This window comes from Esox lucius, chromosome 8 (genome assembly GCF_011004845.1).
Source record: "Esox lucius isolate fEsoLuc1 chromosome 8, fEsoLuc1.pri, whole genome shotgun sequence".
In the NCBI taxonomy this organism is placed as follows: domain Eukaryota; kingdom Metazoa; phylum Chordata; class Actinopteri; order Esociformes; family Esocidae; genus Esox; species Esox lucius.
In genome coordinates, this window is record NC_047576.1 from 32918219 (window position 1) to 32941373 (window position 23155).

Genomic DNA, 23155 nt, shown 5'->3' on the forward strand with positions numbered 1-23155 from the left:
TAACCCTAACATAAGCCAATAACTTAACAACTTCATGGTTGTTTCACCTAGCTTTCTAAAAATGTATGCAATTACTCTAAGTTGCTTTGAATAAGAGGGTCTGCTAGATAATTATATTGTAAAATGTAAACCTAACCCTAACTCCTAACCCGCAATGCCTAAACAAAACTCAAATTCTAACACTAAACCCAGACCAAACCCCAAGCCTCTTTTTATAGTGAGGACTAGCCTAATGTCAACATTATATTCCTTGCTTCACAGTCAAATTGTACAAAAAGGCCACAAACGCACACACACACCTTCTAGCTTCTATAAGGATATACTGCCTTACTGACAGTTAATGATTCACGTCATAGTTTTAGTCTTTAGTCCTTATACAGTATATCAAGTCAGCTGAGAGAACTTAAGTCAGCTCTAATGGCAAAACCTTCTCTGCACCATTAGAGTGAGAGACAGAGTGAGAGGAGGACCCCCTCCCTGCAGTCATCACGGTGAGCCTGAGAATACTGCAGACTGCAGTGGCGTGGCATCTGCAGAACCAAAGGGTTGTCTGAAATGGTTTTCAATATGTACGTATGGATCCTGCATCCAAATAAGCCTCCCTCTCCCTTTTTAAGGAAGCAGGAGACAAAGTGCGAGCAGTCAAAAGGGATTTTCTGATTGAACATGCAAATAAAGAAATAAAAGTATAAAAATGACTACGCCAGGAGGATTGTAATGAAGGCATTATAAATGCTTTGTGGGTGGGATGAGGCCAGCTGGACAGTCAGTGGATTTCATTACAGTAAGTGACAACCCAATGAGCAAAATCATTTTCAATGTCCTTTTCTCAGTGGGACGTTTCCCTCTCAATACATTTTATCTGGAGCAGTGGACCACCTTGACTAGATCACATTACAAGGAAATCCCTCACACCATGGAGACTAGGACCTAAGTTACGGTATGGCCTATGCTGCAGTGCCATTGATGACTGTTAGAAAGGACTCCTAAAACAGACACGTCATAACAGAACACTTAATTACTATGATTGTACATGTGGCACCATCAGAGAGAGTGAGAGAAATTATAAAGAAAGATGATAAAGAGAGTGAAACTGATAGAGAGAGAAATGTATAGAGAGAGAAGGATAGAGACAGAAAGAGAAATGGATGTCGAGAGAAATTGATAGAGAGGGGAGGGACATTTGGTCACAATGCTACCAAATCAATCAAACAATCACGCTCTCTTGGTAACAATCAATTACAATCCTACAAAGTCAGCAACACCAATATCCATGACATTTGACTGTGTAAAGAGTCACTTCAGTGACAGTGTGTACAGTAACATTTCAGCCAGGAGAGGCAAAGGACCCCATCCTGTGCCAGTGTTAATGTAGTTCTGATACAGTTGTTCCTTTTTTAGCAACACAAAGCTACACATTCTGGGGCCAACAGCTTATAGTACACACATTGGATGCACTCACAGTTCAGTTCCAGTGGTGAAACAAAATAAGTCTTATGCTCTGACTCTGGATATCCAGTGAAATATGCAGTGAGAATTATATTTATTCTAATTAATTCAAGGAATACAGGAATCGCTTATGACTGCATGGTATTAGTTCCATGAGGTGGGATGTTGGGATATTTCCTAAATTCTGAAGAAGTTGTATGATCTTGTTGCAGTGTAAGGTTGGTAAAAGGTAAATACTTCTTAAAAATGGTAGGAATTCAACTTTTTTATTAAAAAAAATTATTTTATCAATGAAAGCTACTTAGGCATTTCTAAAATTATCCTCTCCAACTCCTCTACTAAAGCAGAGCTAAACCTGTAGTTAACATACAGAGAGGGGGGCGACATTTATGAAACCTGACTACCTGGAAACGACGTCCTCTCTTTGCCTGTTCCCCATCTCCTCACTGCTCTATCTCATCTGGGCCATAGTGAGCGGTGCTGCTAGCTTGTCTATGTAAACGTGAGCATGTGCAGCACCAGGAACCGACAGACCAGGGTTATTTATATCACACCATACAGAGAACACACAGCCACCAGCCCAGATTTCATGTGAGTGGATGATGACAGACACCAGGAATAAAGGCTAAAAAAGAGTGCTGCTAACGGGTGCACAATGAAATAGTTCAGCATGACAATGCAAGAATCAGACAAGCAGGCAGAGTTACAAGGCTCTCAGGGCTTTGCTTGAAACTTTCAGGGAATGTGGACCTGTGTGTAGTGGTGGTGTAACAGACAACTCACTGGTGAAACGGAGTCCTTAGTATAACCTGGTGCTCTATGCAGTGCACATTAATTCACGAAGGAGAGAAGAAACAGATTGACAGCATCTTGTTCTGTGCCAGTGTATAAAAAAAGATAGTGATGCTTGGTTTTAGTTAGATTTGACTCTGGTCCGTCATGCATCTCTGTACACCCAATTCAGGAGTGTTAAGTGCAATTACCAGGTGTCAATATGATAAACCAATCTGACTATGATTATGGTAGGATCCTGCATGACTGTCACTTTATACTGAATGTATTTGTGTATGTGTTTTGTGGAATACTCACACAGTGTGTTTTGCGGAATATTCACACAGTGTGTTTAGTGGAATATTCATTAACGTCCCCTAGGGCTGAATCTTCTGAGGAGTCATTCACCACTTGTATTCACTCCTCCATAGCATAATCTTGTTAAACACCCTGTTATTTCTAATCTTACCATGCAAATCTGTTATGATACATTCATGTTACAGACACTAGACATTCATTTGAACCATATCAGCTCTGCACATTAACATGTTCATAAAATTAATTGAAATCAGCATTTTTATCCCTACTGAAATAACTGACGTTTATAACTTTTCTATCAATGTTTATTACACTTCAACTCCCCAGTCTAGTCTATGTTTCGTTAATACATGACCACTAAATGAAAACGGACATTTAAATCCAGTCAAAAGTTGTTTATATCACCTCCTCATTTTCCAGTAGGGTAAAGCCTAGCCTACGGACACCATTGGTTGGCAAGAGGTAAGAAGTTTATCATGTGATCGATTCCACTTTTTTGGACGCCATTTTGGAGGAAAGTTAGGAATTTCTCATACTGGTTAAAAAAAGAGGAGGGGAGTGCGCCGATCAAACGAACTTTGACTTAAGAAAATTTGTCTGGACCGAGAGAGAAAAAGAGAGGAGAGCGAAATACGAATAATTCGCCACTTAGGAAGATATTATTTAGCCTACCCCCTAATGCACAGACGGAACTTTTTAGATTTTTTACTTGCAGTGTATTTTGCTACTTTGAACTGCACATCTCAATCCTGCTATTTGGCTGCTATTTGAATTGCACGGTGCAGAGCCAAGGTTGCTGAGAACCGGCGTGTTTATGTTTAGTGTGTGTAAGTAGATCGGTGATTTGAACGGGTAGGCTATACCTCAATAGGATCGCATTAGCTGTTGTTGGTAAACTGGCAAACTATTGGCATGTGCCAATAAAGTACCCAGTTAGTTAGCCCTGTCGGCAAAATAAACAAGCTGGTCACATTGGTATTCACGTTACAGGGCATTTGAATATCCTACTAAATACCTGATTCATCGCATGTTGTAGTCCAGTAACAAAAACCGTGCATTCATTTTTAGCCCATTGAACAGACGGGAGCTATAGCGCACATTGCGTTTCTGAGGACAGAAGATTAGTTTTTATTCATGCTAAAACGGTCCAAACTCCTAGATCTGCCCCTCTGTGGTAACTGTAGCTAAGGATATCTGAAGCAAGGGAGTGTAGGCTAGCCTACTACACCCAACATTAGCCTGCACGAAACAGTGCCTGCGTTTACTTTTCTGCTGCACTTGGGAGCTGTCATGCCTATACGAAAGAAAGGTGAGAATCATATTAATCTGTTTTCTGGCAGGTATCACTTAGTACAATGGCAGATTGTTATAACAGCGTTATGCTTCAGAATTTCAATAGCAGTAGCAAGCTAAAGCAAACGACAGCAGGCCAATTCAGACGAATAGAAACAATGTTGCCAGTTATGTTGCCACCTCAACAGACATCGTGCAACAAATGTAGCGACTGTCAGAGACACATATGTTGCACGTGAGTTTTTGCCAATGTATTCTGCCACCTGTCTGTCAGTCACCGATTTAAGTACTAAACCATAGCCAGTTAATATCACATATCTTATATCAAGCCAAATGCTTTATTTTGATTATGTACTTATGGCCTTGTTTGTTGTTAATTACAGATGCACAAAGAGCTTTACTGCTCATGGAGGAATACAAGAAGAAACTTGGACAGACGGAAGACAGACAACTCAGACAGTCACTAGAAAGAGTCATCAACATCTTTCAGAGCAATCTCTTCCAAGCCTTGATAGGTATGATACATAATTCAAACCAAGGCTGTGTGGTCACAAACATTAAGTCTTATGTTTTGTAATCAGCTGTAACATGTTCATTCAGTTTGAAAGTTTTATAGAATGTTTGGAATTTATATGTTTGTTCAACATTTGACTTCCACTTCGTTTCATTTGACTTCCATGTTGTCAGTTTCACCTGCCTAACCTGCTTGAGCAATGTAAGGCAAACTGGTTTTTCATTTTTTTACCTGGAACTTGTAACTCACCAACACAGCACACTTATCTTATCATGCTGGGGTTTAATCTTTTTATCCTGCAAGAAAGACAGTGATTTGATAAGAACAGAATGGCGATAAAAACATGATTACATGAGATCCCATAAAAACAGCCTCAGAGACAGCTTCAGTTTGTCAGCCATTAGACTGCTCAACACTTGAGCTGGACTAACTGGCTGCACATACATACACACATATATACATACATACATACATAAAGTTTTTCTGTACATTCATACATTCTTGCCACACACTCACTTCATAACTGCTGCTACAAGACTCCTTTCTCCATTTAATTTAGTACTGCACAATAAAATATCTCTGCTTCCCCAACTGATAGATACGTACATTTAGGACAGCAGGTAGCATAGCAGTTGGCGCTATTGACCAGTTACCAAAAGATTGCTTGATCTAATCTGTAAAACAGCAAGGTAACAGCAAGGAAATCCGTTATTCTGTCAGTTAGGCAGTGTAGCCTAACTGCTCCCAACATGTTGCCGTAAAAAAGAATGTGATCTCAGTCTTATTTCGGTGTAAAATTTTTGCTACTATCTTTATCTGTATTATGTTGGTATTTATTCATATATATATAAATATATATATATATATATATATATATATATATATATATATATACCATGAACCTGTCATCAAAGTAAAAGATGGCTACTTAGAAGAATCTAAAATATACATTTATTTTTTATTTGTTAAACGCTTTTTGGGTTACTACATGATTCTACATATTATTTCAAAGTTTTTATGTTTTTTATTATTCTACAATATAGAAATTTGTAAAACTAAGAGATAGCATTGAATAGGTGTGTCCAAGATTTTGGCGGATGCTGTATACAATGTAATTTATTTATTTACTCTTTTATTCAATTGTTGTTACAGTGGCAAGTAAGCATTTCATTGAATGGTCCATTCCTTAGGTATATTGTTCATATGACAAATAAAACTTGAACTATGTTTACTAATTATATAGTAGGTATTATATAACTAACTTAGTTAACTGTAATGATTTACTAAGTACTACACCACTAAGTCATTTAACTGTTAAGATGTAACTACTACTCTGGTGAATAATTTTACTCTAATGACACAACTATTACAGTACTATCTCAGTAAACATCTATCACATACAGTAATTTCTAAAATGTAGCTAAATTAACTCTCATGACACAACCATTACAGTACTGTCTCACTAAACGCTAATGACAAAGTCACTGCTATGCTACTAACAAATTTAAGTCTTATTTTGTCATTGTGTTCTTTGGGATATTCTTTTGTGTAGTTAGTTTACAGACTAGCTATACATTTCTAATGTAAAGTATTGTCCTTAATAGCACCACAGCAAACCCACTGAGCAGGAATTCCCAGTGTGTTTTCCATCTTGTCGTGCAGAATAGCTCACTGACACCCCTTCCTCTCATCCTTCTCCTGATTGTAGTATTCACCCTAAATGTTTTTCTAGAGCCTGGCTTCCTAGCAAGAACCTGTTAGGACTCTCTGAGTTACTTTGCTTTTGGACAGTCTATTTGTGTGTATTGTGTGTGTATTGTGTGTGTGTTGTGTGTGGGGTGTGAGTGTGTGTGGTCCATACGTTGGCTATGTTCCCCGTTTTGTAGGCCCTGCATTGCAGTACGTTGTCAGTATCTTTACTATTTGTAATTCATATAGACCTACCTTTTTTCTTCAAAAACACTACAGTATAGTGTGCACCTTGTACTCCTAGCGGCACCTATTATGAGAATTTGATCAGCAGTACTTGTTACATTTTCTTTAACCTCATTAGTTCCCAGGATGAGACATTCCCTTTACTACCCTATCAACTCTGGGAACTATATGTTTCTGATTTCCCTTTCATTTGATTCTTTACACTAGCACACACTAGGCACACTCCTACAGCACCCCTCACAAAAATGTTTTTTAGTTATAGGTATTGCTTTCTGGATTGGAACCCCTTCATTCACTGGTGAAACTTGGTTATCCTCTTCCCTGACATGCTCTTGGAAACATATTAACTGGTTTCCCTGCCCCTCCTTCTGGGCTGTCCAGACCCAAAAATCATGTTTTCATCAGTTCAAACACCAGACATATTTTGACATTGTCTGTTGCAGTAATTCCTGCATTATATACACATAACTGCTGGATAAAAAACCACATAAGCATACAGTTAATTAACCCCACCACCAACACAGACTCAGAACCCCATTCAGGAGACTTCTGGGCTGGTTGTTTGTTGTTGATGAAAAAGTGCATGTGTGAATGGGATAAGATAGGAAGCAATCAGGCTGTAAAGTATGTATGATAAGAGTCAGGAGTGTAATCCGTCTACTGACATGATTACTCTATTGCTACTGCTAGTAATTCCTGCTTGATTCACTGCCTGCTTCTGGAGATTTTTCAGGAGTGTGTGCTTGTGTGTCTGAGTGTTGGCATGTGCGTCTGTAACCTTCCAGTACAAAGGCCTATACAGTTTTTGTACGGCAGCTCTTTTCCAACTCTTCTTTGACCTCGTCAAAGTGCAACTGTGGGCATTAGAGCCCCAGGCCATTTCCAGCCGATGCTAATCTGGTTGCTGCACTCAAAACATGTTGGAAAAATGTTTCCAGTTAGTTTGAATGGTTATGGTTTTGCAGCTGTGTCAAACCACTTGACTACCGATTGGGCACTCACTGTGAATGTGTGTATTTGTATGTGTACTTTGCAGAATTTTGTTTGAGAAGGGAGGATACCGCTGAATCTCAAATGCGGAGACACACCCAGGGCGGGGAATTACATTCATGGCGCGCTTTGACACCTGGTGAAAGGCATGCTATCAATGTCGTTACCCACCATTTGCCAAATGCTTCAAAGCATGTTACATCAAAAGGGGGAGAGTCACTTCACCCCCTTCTATAATGTTCTTGGTCTTGCCGCTCTGCCTCACGTACGTATCAGGGAACTACTGAGTTCCACTCAGGCCCCACCATGACACACCAGGGTATCCTGCTCTAATTATTTCCTACAGCAACTTATCCTATATATAGTCCAAGGCAGTCTTTAATCGTGCTAGGTGAATACAGCAGGCAGGCCAGCTATCTTCAGAAAGGGATGGCCAGAAAAAGGGTGTGTTTGTCCTAAGAGTGACTAGGTCTTGATTTGGACATTCAGTAGGTATGGCTAATGTCAAGCATTAAGTTATATATGGACTGTTTTGAAGCGCCTGCTGTAAGCTGTCTTATCCTGTGTGTGTGTGTGTTTGTGTGCCGCCTGCTCAGGTTAATCCACTCTATGCAGGTCAGTGTCAGCTGACTTGGTGCCATGGGTCAGAGGTCAGGGGCCAGGGCAAAAGAGTTGTACCGTGGCACCTTCAACTTTGCTAACTTGAACCCTCTAAGAATTATGTTTATTTAAAGGAAAAAGCCTGTGATCCATAGCAGATAACCTGGAACAAGCAGTAATACCTGTGTTTTGACACATTCTCCTGAAAACTGTTGTTGTGGCGTAATGTAGGCTCTTTGCCATGGGGTTACCCTCCAGTGTAACTCCTTCCGATCTGTGGCAGGTTGTAACTTGAGCCGGTGCTCAGTAATCATGGGCTTTTCCCTTCAGTGTAGTCTACCACAGCCTTATTTCCTTAGCTGTCTAGGCTTTATCATGCCCTGCGAGCAACCTTCCATGTTCTCATTATCCTGGTTGAAGCAAGGGCAGACCAGACCTGCTGTGTCTTCTGCAGGTCTCAGAGCGGTGTACTCTCCAATGTCAGGCTATCATCAATGTTGGCACCAAATGCTCTACGAAAGTTGTAGGATTTCGCGAACCAGTTGGTGCAAAGAAAGCACTCATTAAAAATGTTAAAGCTAAATTTGTAGACTTTTCTAAAGCATGTATACATTATATCTTGCATAGTTCCCATGAAATGCAAGAGGTGAAAAATTTGTTACTTTGAACAGAGTTTTGCAATTATTGCACCACTCCTGCTCATTCCTATACCTCAGCTTGGTTTTTTACCTTGTCACCAGTTTTTGTGACGTTACAATATGTAGCTTTATACTCACTGTGACCTCATTATCGTCTGCTTCACAACACAGGGCAGAAACTAGGCTTGGGCGGTATACTAACTGCAGGTATACTAACTTTTTTCTCATGGTGACACTGATGTCACTGAGTCTTTCAGTTGGTGGGACCAGCAGATGATTGCAAGTGGCTTCAATGAGTGGTGCAAACAGCCAAGCTCCCTGCCATCTAGGACCTCTACACCAGGTGGTGTCAGAGGAAGGCCCTAAAAATAGTCAAAGACTCCAGTCACACACGCCAAGTTCACGGACTGCACTCTGTACAACTGCATGGTTAATCATGGCTAGTCCCCGGCTATTGCACACAGCACATTGGCCCTCATTTATCAAAAGTGCGTACACCAAAACCACAGTGACTTTGAGATTTATCAATATGGACGTTGGCGTACGGCACTCTCAAATCCTACGCCAGCTCAGGAGGTGGTGTACGCACGTTTTAAATTAGTGCGGAAATGCGCAGAAAAACTAAAAGATATGATATATTATGACCCACTGTAAAAAAAAAACAACAACTTAATAATTACAAACTTCAGTGTTTATTTTTGTGCAACATGGACTTCAATGTTTAATTTGTGTGACTTTACCAAAGCATTTGATGTACATGTATTCCTTCAGATGCGAGCCTGTGCGCTTTACATGACGTTTCAGGGTTAGGCCCGGCAGTTGCGCACGGACTGGGTTCAATAATAAAAGGCTTTTAATGACCAAAATATAATTCAGACTGACAAAATAATAAAAATGACATTCTTCTTCTTTTAAATAATAATAATAGAAATAATAATAATAACGACATTCTTCTTCTAAATAACAATAAACGTCATTAATAATAAATATCATAAAATAATAAGACGAATATTACAAATTGTCATGCAATTATTAATGTGAATGAATGGTACTCCACATCACATCATCATCTTTTATTCTGCTTTTTAAACTGCCAAATAAAACAATTTAAAACAATATATATTTATATTTTTTTACCATTGTAAGCAGAGCTTGATAGTCAATTTGTGATTAAGGCCCTGCTTCAACTCTCATTAAACTGTACTGTTGACATCGAGATGCATTTCTTCTGAAACACATCCACACGTAAGGTGCTGTTTTTATCATGCTGCTTTCTCAGCCAGGAAGAATCACCAGAACCCTTATGCACCGGCGGGAGCGCACTCTCTGGCCTTCCACCAGGCCTTCCACCAGGCCGCACTTAAGGCCTCAGGTGCACCAGGTTCCACAAGGACTCACTCAAGCAAGTCCTTGTGGAACCTGGTGCACAGAAGTGTTATCTACTCTCTGATAATTTCTATTTAGAAATGTTTGATTGGCACAGGTGTTATTAGTAGGCCTGTTGGAAATCTTTTATACTTAAGCCATCAAATCTTTTTGGAATGAAGACCATTAACACCTGACATTGGTCAGGGACAGATTGCTGGCTGAACTGCAGTCATCAGTAGGGCTGCACGATTTCGATAAAATATTAAATCAAATATTTTGACCAAGTACTGCAATTTCTGTCACTGGTTATAAATATGGCGCTGTTGATCCAAAAAGGTTCCCCCAAAATGTGGTGCTATATCATATAATCTGGCAATCTTTTCCCCATGTCATTAAAACCACTTGCTTTCAAACTCAGATTTTTTGGCTAACTGAGATATGGTAGTTATTCTACCTCTAGATTACATATTAGCCAGCCTAAAGTGGATGGTTAAAATACAGTGTTAATCGCAAAAGCCCCAGATTACAGCTTTAAAGTATGCGTAACTTAATTCATAATCAGACTGAATTTATAGTTTAACAAATGAAATTGCATGTGTATGTGACACACTGAAATAAATATAAAATAAATAGAATGTTTTAACATATTCAGATGTAACTACTGACATTTTCCTATTCTCCTTTCTCCTCTTCAAAGACATCCAGGAGTTTTATGAAGTGACCTTACAAGACGGCCAGACATGTGTGGATCCTGCCAAGCCAGTGGAGCTCCCTGCTCCCCCGGTCACTCTCTGGGACTTCTCCAGCCTACCCTCCCCTTCCACAGCTGTCACCACCGACACCCTGTCCAGCAGCCTTACGCCCAGCGTAGAGGTAAGCACATTCTCACACTGTTAAAAACATTTAGGCATTTCTAAAGTATATGTTTTATTTGTAATCCCCCAACCTGACCACCCCTTCCACTAGAACCGAATGCGGTTAGCCAGCCAGTTGCTTGCTTCACCTGTAGGCTTTCTGTGGTAAATGGCAAACACCTTACTGTTTCTATAGCCCTTCTCTCTCTGATTATGTGCTCAGCTTCCATACCTTGCTCTTGAGGTGTTTGGTATTGGGGTTAAATCTTAGTCTGTGTGTGTGAGGAAATCTTCCTCTGTAATGTACATCTACTGTGCAACTACAGCGATATGCTGTCTGGATGAGAGGATGTAGATCAAACGTCAGTTGGTCCCCTGCTCTGCCCCCTCCTGGCCTTTCATCTACTACACCCACTCAGTGATGCTATCGAATGGTAGCTACTAGGCATCCCATGTTCTGTGTGCCGTCCCTCACACTTCACCGTTTCCATGAAAGAGGTGAAGCTTCCGGAAGCTACGTTCTGATAGCTGCCCTGCCCTCCCCGTTATCTCATCTTCTATCATTAGGAAGTGTGTTTTTATATGTGACTTTGATTCTTAAAAGGCAAATGGGGTTTTAGCTGTAGATATAGAACGCTGGTGTATGTTCATAGCTGATCATATTTCATCACTATTCAACATTTAGTAAAATGTAATTGTATGTTTGGGTCTTAAACAAAACGTTTAAATGTTCTGTATTTGTATTCATGGTAATATAATATCATAATACATGCGGAGGGCTTTGATCTGCAATGTAAGAGATTTGATAATAACGGGAGAGTTCGGTCTAAATTTTAATTAGAGATAGAAGTTAGGTTTTAAAGGATAACTTTTCATGGCAACATCTTTGTTGAAATGAATTGATTGTCTCTCTCTCCCTTCTTCCTCCCTGTGAATAACATTGCCTCAATAGGACTCCCCCCTTCTAACAGAAATACTCCTTGTGCTAGGAAACTCTTTTTCTGCCGAGTTCAGGCACGTAAGTACTCTCTTTAGACGAGGTGTCATCTGTCCCATCGCTTCATATCTTTCTCATAGCATGATGCCCGCCAGTCATTTACTGGGCTCTGATTTCATGAACAGTATATCTGGTAAACATTTCCCCCACTTGTCAAGGGGCCTGAAATGCCATTGCCCCACTAATCTACAACGTCAGTTGAACTCTAATACCCTTCCACTGGCCACACAAGACATGAGGCCAATGATAACTGGACATATCTCTTTAATCGTCATTACTCAGCCACATCTCTTACTGCTTGTATAAAAGGGTGGTCGCACTTGCTGCTATTGATTTCTGCTTCAAGCCACGTCGTGTGTCAGTATTTGTCAGTGTTTTTCCTAGTTGTCTTTCTGTGGCTGTTGTGTTGGGGTTGTCATTAGTTTTAGTAGTAAAAGAGAGTGAGTTTTGGCAGGCATTGAGGTGTCTATCCGTTTTGTGCCTTAGGGAAGTCATTTGGAAGCTCCATGCTCTACAGGACCCCATTTGATATCCAGACTGTTGGAATAGTAATGTGTTAGACCCCTGTAAAGGTCACTGGATTTCTATGTTTGGTTCAAAGATTTTACATGCTGACATTGTCTACATGTGTTCATTTATGTATTACAGTCTGCAGGTTTGTGTTAGTTGGTGGATAGTGTTATCATATTACTCTGGACGTGAACTATCGTCTGTTTTACAGCATGTTAAATAGGAAGTTAGCAATATCAGAAATATTAACATATTTCAGGCCATCTTAACTGGCCATATAATATATATTTTACCACATCTCCATTAGTACCCAACTTTCTCTTGACGAATGTCTGTTCTGTGCTATAAAAACGTGTTAGCTAACAATATGCCCATTGCTTGCTGCTCGCCCATTGCTAATTGGTTGGGTGGGCAACTAGATTGGAACCATATAACTTCAGCATGCTGGCATTACAAACAAGGCATACAGTTTTATGTAGCTTGGCTAAATAAAGCTAGATTGCAGCCTTAACATGGTTTTCCAACCAAAGAAACACAAATCACAAAACACCTGTCAATTCAAATCTCAGTGAGTAAAATAAAAATGTTTGGAAAATACTTGGACAAAATTAGTATCCTATTGGATATGGAGAATTTTCAATGGTTGGGATGCATGAATGGGTGGATGACGCCTGCTGCTATGATTGGGTTAAAAAGTGCAAGGTTTCTTTTTGGTTTCCCCTTTCTCTCATCTCCCCTCTCTCACATACACGTGGCGTGGTTCGCTCACTCAATACATCTTCCTTTCTCTTCCCTTCTGTTGAAACAAGTTGTGTGAATCAGACACCCTAGTTGCCCAGTTGTTGATATTCTAGTTATTGATCTCATTATATTTTGTGTCCGATTTGTTAGCACCATACCATTGTTTCTCTTTGCACCATTGTCTGTGCGGTGTTGTAGTTAGTAACCCAACTTTGTCAAGTTGATATTCTGTTGCTGACGTCTCGTTGTTGTGTCTGTTGTGTCTGTTGTGTCTTGAGCTAAGCCCTTGTTTGGTTGCCAGCAAAATAAGATATCAACAGCAAACATTAAATGTTGCTTGTAAACCTATTATATAACAAAAACGCTCATAACATTTTGTATCTTGTTCACATATTTCTTGTATTATATAATGTAAATCATAAGCATGTGTGGGTTTGGGGGTAATTACACCTTTGACTCAGTGGGTTATTAAATCAATGCCTAAATGGAAAATAGTCAAAGCTAGCTTGCCGTCTGCAAGTTGTTTGTAAGTTGTCATGTTCAAAATGAAATGCTTGTTCAGGTTTATTAAAACATGAATTGTCACTAAGGGCAACAAGCTGGCTTGGGACATTTAGAAGTTCATCACCGTTTTGGATTTCTGCTGGCCAAGATTGAGCTATCACAAATAAATTAAAGATTGAAGGGTAGGTAAAACATTTGGTAAAGGTGTTTATAGTTTTATATGGCTTGCAGTTTATTAAGTCAAGCATCAGGTTGTTATCATATAGAATACATTATTATATGAAAACATTGTACTGTATGTTTAAGGTGCCACTAGCATTTACAATACTGTAAATTAAACAACTTGTTTTGTCCTTCCCTTACCAACAAGATCTGAATAGTGTTAGCTAGTTCTGGGTGGTTTATGGTGGGGATAGTAGTGTGAGTGTCTAAAGCGAGTTTAAGAAGACTATAAGCCAATGTAACCTGATACATGTACTGGCAGCAAAGTTTCAAAGTGGAATACACAAAGCACTCTCAACAATTGTGGGAAAAATATTTGAAATGTTATATTAAAACATTATTTTGGGCTTGAATTTATGCCAGTAGTACAGTAAAAATTGTACATGGCCCCATGAAAGCATTAACTGTGTGCAGATGTATTCTGGTCATTTACGCTTGTATTTCTGCTAGTACAGTGAAAATCTTACATGGCCTCTTTAAGCCCTGTAATGCAGCACTCAAATAAATGCATTTCAATGCATCCCTTATTTATCTTCCCTTCCCTTCTGTGAGTGAGACCAAACCAGTTCCTGTTGGAACATTTTAAACCTGCCGTCCTCCATATTCAGATTCATCAATGACTGTATGTCATTGTCATTCAATTGCCATGATTATGACAGGCTAAACCGGCAGCAGCCCAGACTGTTTTCCATGAACCACGAGACTGTAGGGGTTAACAAGATACCAGCATCCTATATTCAACTGTGGGGTACTGTAGCGCACCTGGCTCCCTGACTACACGCTCTGAATGGAATGCAATGCTCCAGTGAGTGTCAGCCCACCGCGTGTGTCGGTAGCTACTTGAGCTGTCAATGACAGCAACAACAAACCAAGCGTCCTCCGTTATCCACGTCCTCCGTTATCCACTGCCCCCGTAATCGACGGGGGGGAAAATGCTGACCTCGCCTCCACCCTGGAACGGGAACGAGTTTTATTCATGAGGTTGCGCGGACTCCCCACACGCGTTTAGCGGGTAGTTGTGCGGTTGTAATGCGCAAACAGTGGTGACATGTGCTCCAGGATCATTATGAGATGCTGAGAGGACTGGGGCTCCTGCTGCAGTGTTCGGGAGAATGGACTGCCTGTGTATCGTCACCACAAAGGTAAGCAAGCTGGAGGTCGCACACCGGCCGCACGCTGGGCGCACTTCTAATTTGAACAATCTGACTTGTCTTTTTAACACAAGAGCTAACCAAATTGAGGTAATTTTCAGATTTCTCAAGGTTGAGTCATATTTTTGAGGATCTTGTCAGATTTATGCATGAGTGCATATGGGCTCATCTACCGCTGTGATTTTAATTGTAATCAACTGTTGGTGGTTTCTATTACCCCTGTCAATCCTCAGTGTTTTCAAATTGTTTGAGTTCTTTGACAAAGTTGAGAATGCAAATCTGGGAAGACTGCAACTGTATCTTTTATTAAACGTTTTGTTACAGGAAGTTATTTAATGTTTTGTTACAGGATACTTGTATGTGTATGTGTGTGTGTATGTATGTATGTATATATGTGTATATATGTATATATGTGTATATGTGTGTGTATGTGTGTATATGTATTTGATTTGTTTGAATTAAGTTATGAGTAAGTGGTGAGTAGTGCATTTCCTGTCAGGAATGTTTTATTCACAGATATACTTGTGCATATGTTCACGCATTCATTCATGTATTCTATTCAATGCCTGCTGATTGTTTTCTATGTTACAGTGGCCTACAATTTTTTTATTTTATTTCCGTGTCTGAGTGAGGATGAAATTGGGTTGGTGGCACAGCAGTCCCTTCAAAGGGCTGTGTGGTCCCAGGGTGTGTATGAATACTTTATCAGAATGGCTGGCTGCAGGGTCGCCCAGCAGTCTTCTCCAGCTCTGCCCTGGGTAGAGACAACCAGGCCCACAGCCACTAAGGCTCTGTGGCCCATTTCATCTGGATCAGGGAAAAACACACTTAATAGATGGTTACTAAAACAGGAATATGGTTGGACACTAGAAATAAATGCCTTTTGTCATATCCCTGTTTTTTCCAGTTAGAGTGGAAGATCGTCTTCCTTTATTTGGATCCTGTTACTATTTGGTTCTTCAGGGTTCCTTCCAACCAGGGAAGTTGATCCGTACCACTGTTACCTTACCTGTCCTGCTCTATAAACAAACATCTTTGCACCTTGTGTTGAATTGCATTTGTAAAAAGTGGTATACAAATCACATTTGATATTTATGTACTTGGTATGATTTGATGTTCCAAATACAATAGATCAATAGATCACATTTAAAATACACATATAGGCTCACTGATAGAACCATGATGGTTCATTGAAGTGTGACATACAGTAACAGTAAAGTTGCTCGTGAGGCAGTACCTTGGCTGCCTACATCAATGCTGGGTGGGAGGACTGAGTTGAGTCACTCTGTCATTCAGTTCTGTACAGTATAGCAGGTGGGCAGGTGCAGCATTACTCTGGGACCACTATATGAAAGGTGGGTTTTACACACCTCTCCTTTATGTTCTGGAGGCCAAGCCGAATTGGCTCACACTCAAGAACAAACATTTCCAAGACCATCGCTTGCATGTGTGTTGAAACCATAGCTAGTATGTTTCAATCTTAGTAGGAAAAATGTGCTACAATTAAAAAATATCAGTCTGGTTCCTTGGCCCATGTTCAGTCCAGTCATCTTCATGAATAGGGGGGAACTGGACAACATCTGGAGCACCTTTGCTCTTCTCTGTTCTGCTCTGAAGGAGAACTGGAAATACTGGACAACTGACTTACCCCTGCGATGTTCAGTCGTACACTAACTCACTTTCTCTCTCTTATATAGCATATAGTGCATTCATTTTGCACCACCACTCCAATAACCACATGAACCTACCCAAAAAGATTAACAGCTTCCTCAGGTCAGGTCAATATAGAAAGGATGACAGTTTGTCATCTCTGACCATCGTAAAGACAACCATAACCACCAACTGTCGGGACTGAGAGGGCCTAAGGATAGATACAAATCTCTCTATATATATATTTATATAATATAATTTGCTGTTTTTTAGTCATTGATTTAATATTTTTTGTCTTAATCGTAATGATTCCTATGTAATTTCTTCAGCTTGTTTTGTAAAATGAAGGGTTAAGAGCCAAGAGAAAAAAAAAAATCTAATCAGAATTTTTCTTTGGTAGTATCTTGGTAGAAATTTTAGCTGTGCTCAACACTCATTGGCCAAGCCCTGAGGCTTGAAAAACTGAATGCAATGATGTGCAAATCATTTAACTGTTGAATCTGAGAAAATGTTTTTCTTGACAAATAGATGCCCACTTTGAATATGATGCCAATAACACGTTTCAAAAAAGCTAGGACGAGGTAAGAAAATGACTTTAAAAGTTGTGCAATGCTAAAAATAAACTAGTGGAACATCTCACAACTAATCAGGATAATTGGCATCAGGTCAGTAACATGATTGGGTATAGAAAGAGCATCCCACAGAGGATGAGTCTTTCAGAAGTGAGGATGGGGAGGGGTTCACCACCCTGTGATAGACTGCGCAGGCAAATAGTGCAACAATTTAGGAATAAAAATCTTATGGTACGTAATATAATTACAAGATTCAGAGAATCCGGAGAAATCTCTGTATGCAAGGGACCAGGCCAAAAACCAATATTAGATGGCAGTGATCTTCAGGCCCCCAGGCAGCACTGCATTTAAAGCAGACATGATTCCAGGGTTCAAATTACGGCGGAGATGGGGGGTGTATCACAGTGCATTGACGCGGTATATGTGATCAGGGCTTTATGCCTCGGCCACACCAGATGCCCCATGCAAATGAGTAACAACAGAGGTTCAGTCATTTCCAGTAAAAAGGTCCCATTATGATGCAAAGACGTATAGCACTATGCGTTCCCTTTGCGGATGTTTCTCGTTTGAGGTGTTGCATTTGTTGGATTTCTTTCCTACTTGTGCGCCAAAACTCAAACCAGAAACTGTCAATTTATATTTAAGTAATGTATCTAATCTCATCCAAAAAGCAATGTCAGAAGGGAATTGAGTGAATATATTTGCAAAGAAATGAAATACAAAAAAATTAAGACACCACTTCATCCAAGTGACAAAGAAAGGATCAGTCTATCATTTTAATGGTAGGTTTATTTGAACAGTGAGAGACAGAATAACAACATAAAATTCCAGAAAAACGCATGTCAAAAATGTTATAAATTGACTTGCATTTTAATGAGTAAAATAAATATTAGACCCCTCTGCAAAACATGACTTCTTGTAGTTGGCCACCAGGTCTGCACACATCTCTGGAGGGATTTTGTCCCACTCCTCTTTGCAGATCTTCTCCAAGTCATTAAGGTTTTGAGGCTGACGTTTGGCAACTCGAACCTTCAGCTTCATAGATCTTCTATGGGATTAATATCTAGAGTCTGTCTAGGCCAGTTCTTGAGCCATGTGTTTTGGGTCATTGTCATGCTGGAATACCCATCAATGACCCGTTTTCAATGCACTGGCTGAGGGAAGGAGGTTCTCACCCAAGATTTGACGGTATATGGCCCCGTCCATTGTCCCTTTGATGCAGTGAAGTTGTCCTGTCCTCTTAGCAGAAAAACACCCACAAAGCATAATGTTTCCACCTCCATGTTTGACAGTGGGGATGGTGTTCTTGGGGTCATTGACCCACAGCGAGTTGAGTTGATGCCAAAGAGCTCGATTTTAGTCTCATCTGACCAGAACACTTTCACCCAGTTCTCCTCTGAATCATTCAGATGTTCATCTGCAAATTTTTGACTTTAGATGGGCCTGTACATGTGCATTCTTGTGCAGCGGGACCTTGCAGGCACTGCAGGATTTCAGTCCTTCACGGCGTAGTGTGTTATCAATTGTTTTCTTGGTGTCTATGGTCCTAGCTGCGTTGAGATCATTGACATGATCCTCCCATGTGGTTGTGGGCTGATTCCTCACCTCATGATCATTGTTACTCCGCGAGGTGAGATCTTGCATGGAGCCCCAGACCGAGGGAGATTGACAGTTCTTTTGTGTTTCTTCCATTTGCGAATAATTGCACAAACTGTTGTCACCTTCTCACCAAGCCTTGTGTAGGTCTGCAATCTTGTCTCTGACATCATTGGACAGCTCTTTGGTCTTGGTCATGGTGGACAGTTTAGAATCTGATTGATTGATTGCTTCTGTGGACAGGTGTCTTTTATACATGTAACTCCCTTTAAGAGTGTGCTCCTAATCTGGTTAGCTGTATAAAAGACACCTGGGAGCCAGAAATCTTTCTGATTGAGAGGGGTCATACTTATTTCACTCATTAAAATGCAAATCAATTTATGTTTTTCTGGATTTTTTGTTTTTTTTATTCTGTCTCACACTTTTTAAATAAAAATACCATTAAAATTATAGACTGATCATTTCTTTCAGTGGGCAAATGTACGAAATCAGCAGAGGATCCAACAAAAAATCCCTCACTGTATATATTTGAGTAAAATGAACAGTTTTGTTTTATTCTATAAACTACTGACAACAATAGTAATAGTCATTTAGAGTATTTATTTGTAGAAATTATCAACTGGTCTAAATAACCAAAAAAATCTGCATTGTTTTCAGACCTGAAATAATGCAAAAGAAAAAAATTCATATTCATTTTTCAACAAGAAAATACAAATATTTTAACTCAGGAAGGAATAATTGGTGGAATAACCCTTATTTTTAAGCCCAGCTTTCATGCGTATTGACATGCTCTCCACCAGTCACATTGCTGTTGGGTGACTTTATGCCACTCCTGGAATAAAAATTAAAGTAGCTCAGCGTTGTTTGATGGCTTGAGACCATCCATCTTCCTCTTGATCAAATTCCAGAGATTTTCAATGGGGTTCAGGTCTGGACATTGGGCTGGCCATGACAGGGTCTTGATCTGGTGGTCCTCCATCCACACCTTGATTGACCTGGCTGTGTAGCATGGAGCATTGTTCTGCTGGAAAAACCAATTCTCAGAGTTGGGGAATATTTTCAGAGCAGAAGGAAGCAGGTGTTCTTCCAGGATAACCTTGTACTTGGTTTGATTCATCCGTCCTTCACAAAGACAAATCTGCCCGATTCCAGCCTTGCTGAAGCATCCCTAGATCATCACCAATCCTCCACCAAATTTCATAGTGGATGCGAGGCACTGTGGCTTGTAGGCCTCTCCAGGTCTCTGTTTAACCATTAGATGACCAGGTGTTGGGCAAAGCTGAAAATTTGACTCGTCAGAGAAGATGACCTTACTCCATTCCTCTATGGTCCAATCCTTATGGTCTTTTGCAAACTTCAGCCTGGCTCTTCTTTGCTTCTCATTGATGAAGGGCTTTTTTCTAGCTTTGCGCGACTTCAGCCCTGCCCATAGGAGCCTGTTTCGAACAGTCCTTGCCCTGCACGTCACCCCAGCTGCTGTTCGCCCTTCTTTTTGTAGGTGACTTAACGTCATCCTACGGTTGTTGAGTGACATTTGAATGAGTTGACAATCATCTCGGTCAGTGGACAGTTGTTTTCGCCCTCTGCCAGTCTGTAGCTTTGTTGTCCCCAATGTCTGTTCATTGACCTTGTTCTTATGAACCGCCATCTTAAAAATGTTCAGGATGGAAGGAAGCAACCTGACGCTCACTGTATCCCTCTGCCAGTAAAGCCAGAATTGAACTATTCTTTTCCTCACTCAAAGCTTTTGACATGCTGAATAGTTATATTTTTTATTCAAATTACCTTTGAGGGACAACTTCTGTTTTTTCCTTTTAGCTTATTCTATTGCAAGGATAGTGATGGCCATAGCAGTGGTTTTTATACTTTTCCTCATTCAATTAGATTTGGTTCAGGTAATCACTTAATCAGTACTCCATTAAGTAAAATGAGCTGTGCCTGTGTTGGAATTTAACCGACACTGGAATGGAATGACTGCCATACGTGTAGAGATTCAGATTTAAGAAAAATTAGGAGTGGTCTCTTAATTCTTTCCAGAGCTGTATGTACCATTTGTAAAGAACTTGAGTGAGCAGGCAAAATACATGTCTTATTTCATATGGGATTCACATTCAACTGTAGGTCATAACAGAATGGCACAATCATAAAACAAAACATGGCAACAAAGAAATTGTCTGCATATCCTTAGTTCTTAATACTGTGTATTGTCCCCTTTTATATAACAATACTGTGTATTGTCCCCAGTCTTTTGTAATAGATGTCTATGAGGCACTTAATTCTTGCAGGTGGTATAGCTGCCCATTTGTCTTTGGAAATGCCTCCAGGTCATGCAAAGTCTTTGGTCGTCTTGCATGAACCGGACGTTTGAGATCTCCCCAGAGTGGCTCAATGATGTTAAGGTCAGGAGACTGTGAAGGCTACTCTAGAACCTTTACCTTTTTCTGCTGTAACCAGTGGAGGGTTAACTTGGTCTTAGGGTCATTGTTGTGCTGGAACTTCTAAGAGCATCCCATCCGCAGATTTCATGCAGAAGAATGCAAATTGTCTGCCAGTATTTTCTGATAACATGCTGCATTCATCTTGGCATCAATATTCACAAGATTCCCCGTACCTTTAGAGCTTACACACCCCCAAAACATCAGTGAGCCACCACCATACTTCACAATGGGGATGGTATTCTGTTCACTGGAGGCCTTGTTGACCCCTCTCCAAGCATAGCGCTTATGGTTTTGACCATAAAACTCTATTTTGGTCTCGTCACTCCAAATTACAGTGTGCCAGATGCTGTGAGGAGTGTCATGCTGTTGTCAGGCATATTGTAACCTGGCTTTTTTGTGGCATTGGCGCAGTAAAGACTTCTTTCTGGCAACTCGACTATGCAGCTAATTTTTGTTCAAGTATTGTCATGTTGTGCTCCTTGAAACAACCACATCGTCGTTTTCCAGAGCAGCTTGTATTTCTTCTGAGGTTACCTGTGGGTTTTTCTTTAGCAGTTTTGGCTGAAATGATATCAAGAGATCCCTGAATTTTCCACTTCTTAATAAGTGATTGAACAGTACTGACTGGCATTTGCAAGGCTTTGGATATCTTTTTATATCCTTTTCCATCTTTATAAAGTTCCATTACCTAGTTATGCAGGTCTTTTGACATTTCTTTTCTGCTCCCCATGGCTCAGTATCTAGCCTGCTCAGTGCATCCACATGTGCTAACAAACTCACTGACTATTTATACACAGACAGTAATTGCAATTTATAAAGCCACAGGTGTGGGGAACTGACCTTTAATTGCCATTTTCACCTTGATTTCTGTTATCATTATGATTTAAAATTGAGCCAAACAACTATGTGGTAATAAATGGCTTCATATGATCACTATCCTTAAATAAAATACAATTATTTTGCATGATCAGCCATATTTTCAAAACCAATGCCAAAATTATGTAGAAAGCACTGCAACATCCGTTCCCCAGTGAGAGTTAATGCATGAGCTGTCATATTTTCAAAATCAATGCCAAAATTTCCCAATTGCTGCCAGGGTATGCAAACTTTTGAGAACAACTATATTATTAGTAAAACTTATGGCCTACAAAATTTCAATTGTAAGGACTAAAACAAACAAAACGCTGCCAGATAGAGCGCTCTATACACTCAAACTACATACACAGCTTTTGTAGCTAGAACAGACAGAGTTTTTATGTTGCTAGCAAGTTATCCCCAAGTGGCAGACATGCTAGCTGAAAAAGATGCAGTGGCTAGCTAACAAAACGTTCAGAACTGTGCCAAATTCATTTGCATCTTGATAGTTGACCAATTAATGACCACTCAGAAATGCGGGAGGGCAGTATCTGGCTTAATAACCGGGAGAGCATAGAATACTCAATAGAATATCTCCAATTTAGCTTATTAGAGTGATTAGTAGTAGTATTAGTACGAGTAGTGTTTGTTTGATCAAGATAAGAGTGCAACTTATGGATTGTTTTTTTTTTTGTTTTTTTTAAATATCACCCATTTCCAGGTAACCTATTATTTGAACAGCTAGTTTCGAGGTGGTCATTCCAAGTGTACAGAATCCATTTTAGGATCATTATCGTTCCTCCCCAGAAACTCTGTTCTTCCTCCTCCTCGGTCATCAGCCCTCCCCCAGTCAAACGTCACCCCTCCCCTGGTCAAGTATCCGTTCTCCCCTTGTCAAACATCACCCGTTTAAGCTACAGCCCTCCCCTGGTCAATCACAAAAGCATATAATGAAACTTTAATTGACGGAACAAAAAATCCTGTGATTGGTCAGTCCCAATGATGGGCATAGAAGATTTGTATGAAGTTGGGAAAAGCTGAATCTTCGCCTCCCGCGGTTCGCATTGCTCAACGAGCCACTCCCTTGCCACGCCTCCCTTAATTGAAATTAATTAAGCCATCAGCACCCACCGCGATTAGTGTGTATGGGCTGTAAATTTTTTGCCTGTCCATGTAAGCAGAGCCGACC

At 40.2% G+C, this 23155-nt stretch overlaps 1 protein-coding gene across 17 annotated transcripts in view; it reads left to right on the forward strand.

The window, feature by feature from the left end:
- Positions 1-3057: 3057 nt before the first annotated feature.
- Positions 3058-23155, forward strand: part of LOC105011989 (disks large homolog 1) — a 145472-nt gene continuing 125374 nt past the window's right edge. For 5 of the 17 annotated variants that reach the window (XM_010872530.4, XM_010872535.4, XM_020049083.2 and 2 more), the window contains exons 1-3: positions 3059-3847; positions 4215-4346; positions 10574-10749. In XM_010872530.4, the coding sequence (XP_010870832.2) occupies positions 3829-3847; positions 4215-4346; positions 10574-10749 (327 nt within the window). In that variant the 5' untranslated portion in view covers positions 3059-3828. Of the gene's footprint in view, positions 3848-4027; positions 4067-4214; positions 4347-10573; positions 10750-23155 lie in introns of those variants that run through there. The other 12 variants (XM_010872536.4, XM_020049084.2, XM_010872537.4 and 9 more) reach the window with 5 other exon arrangements.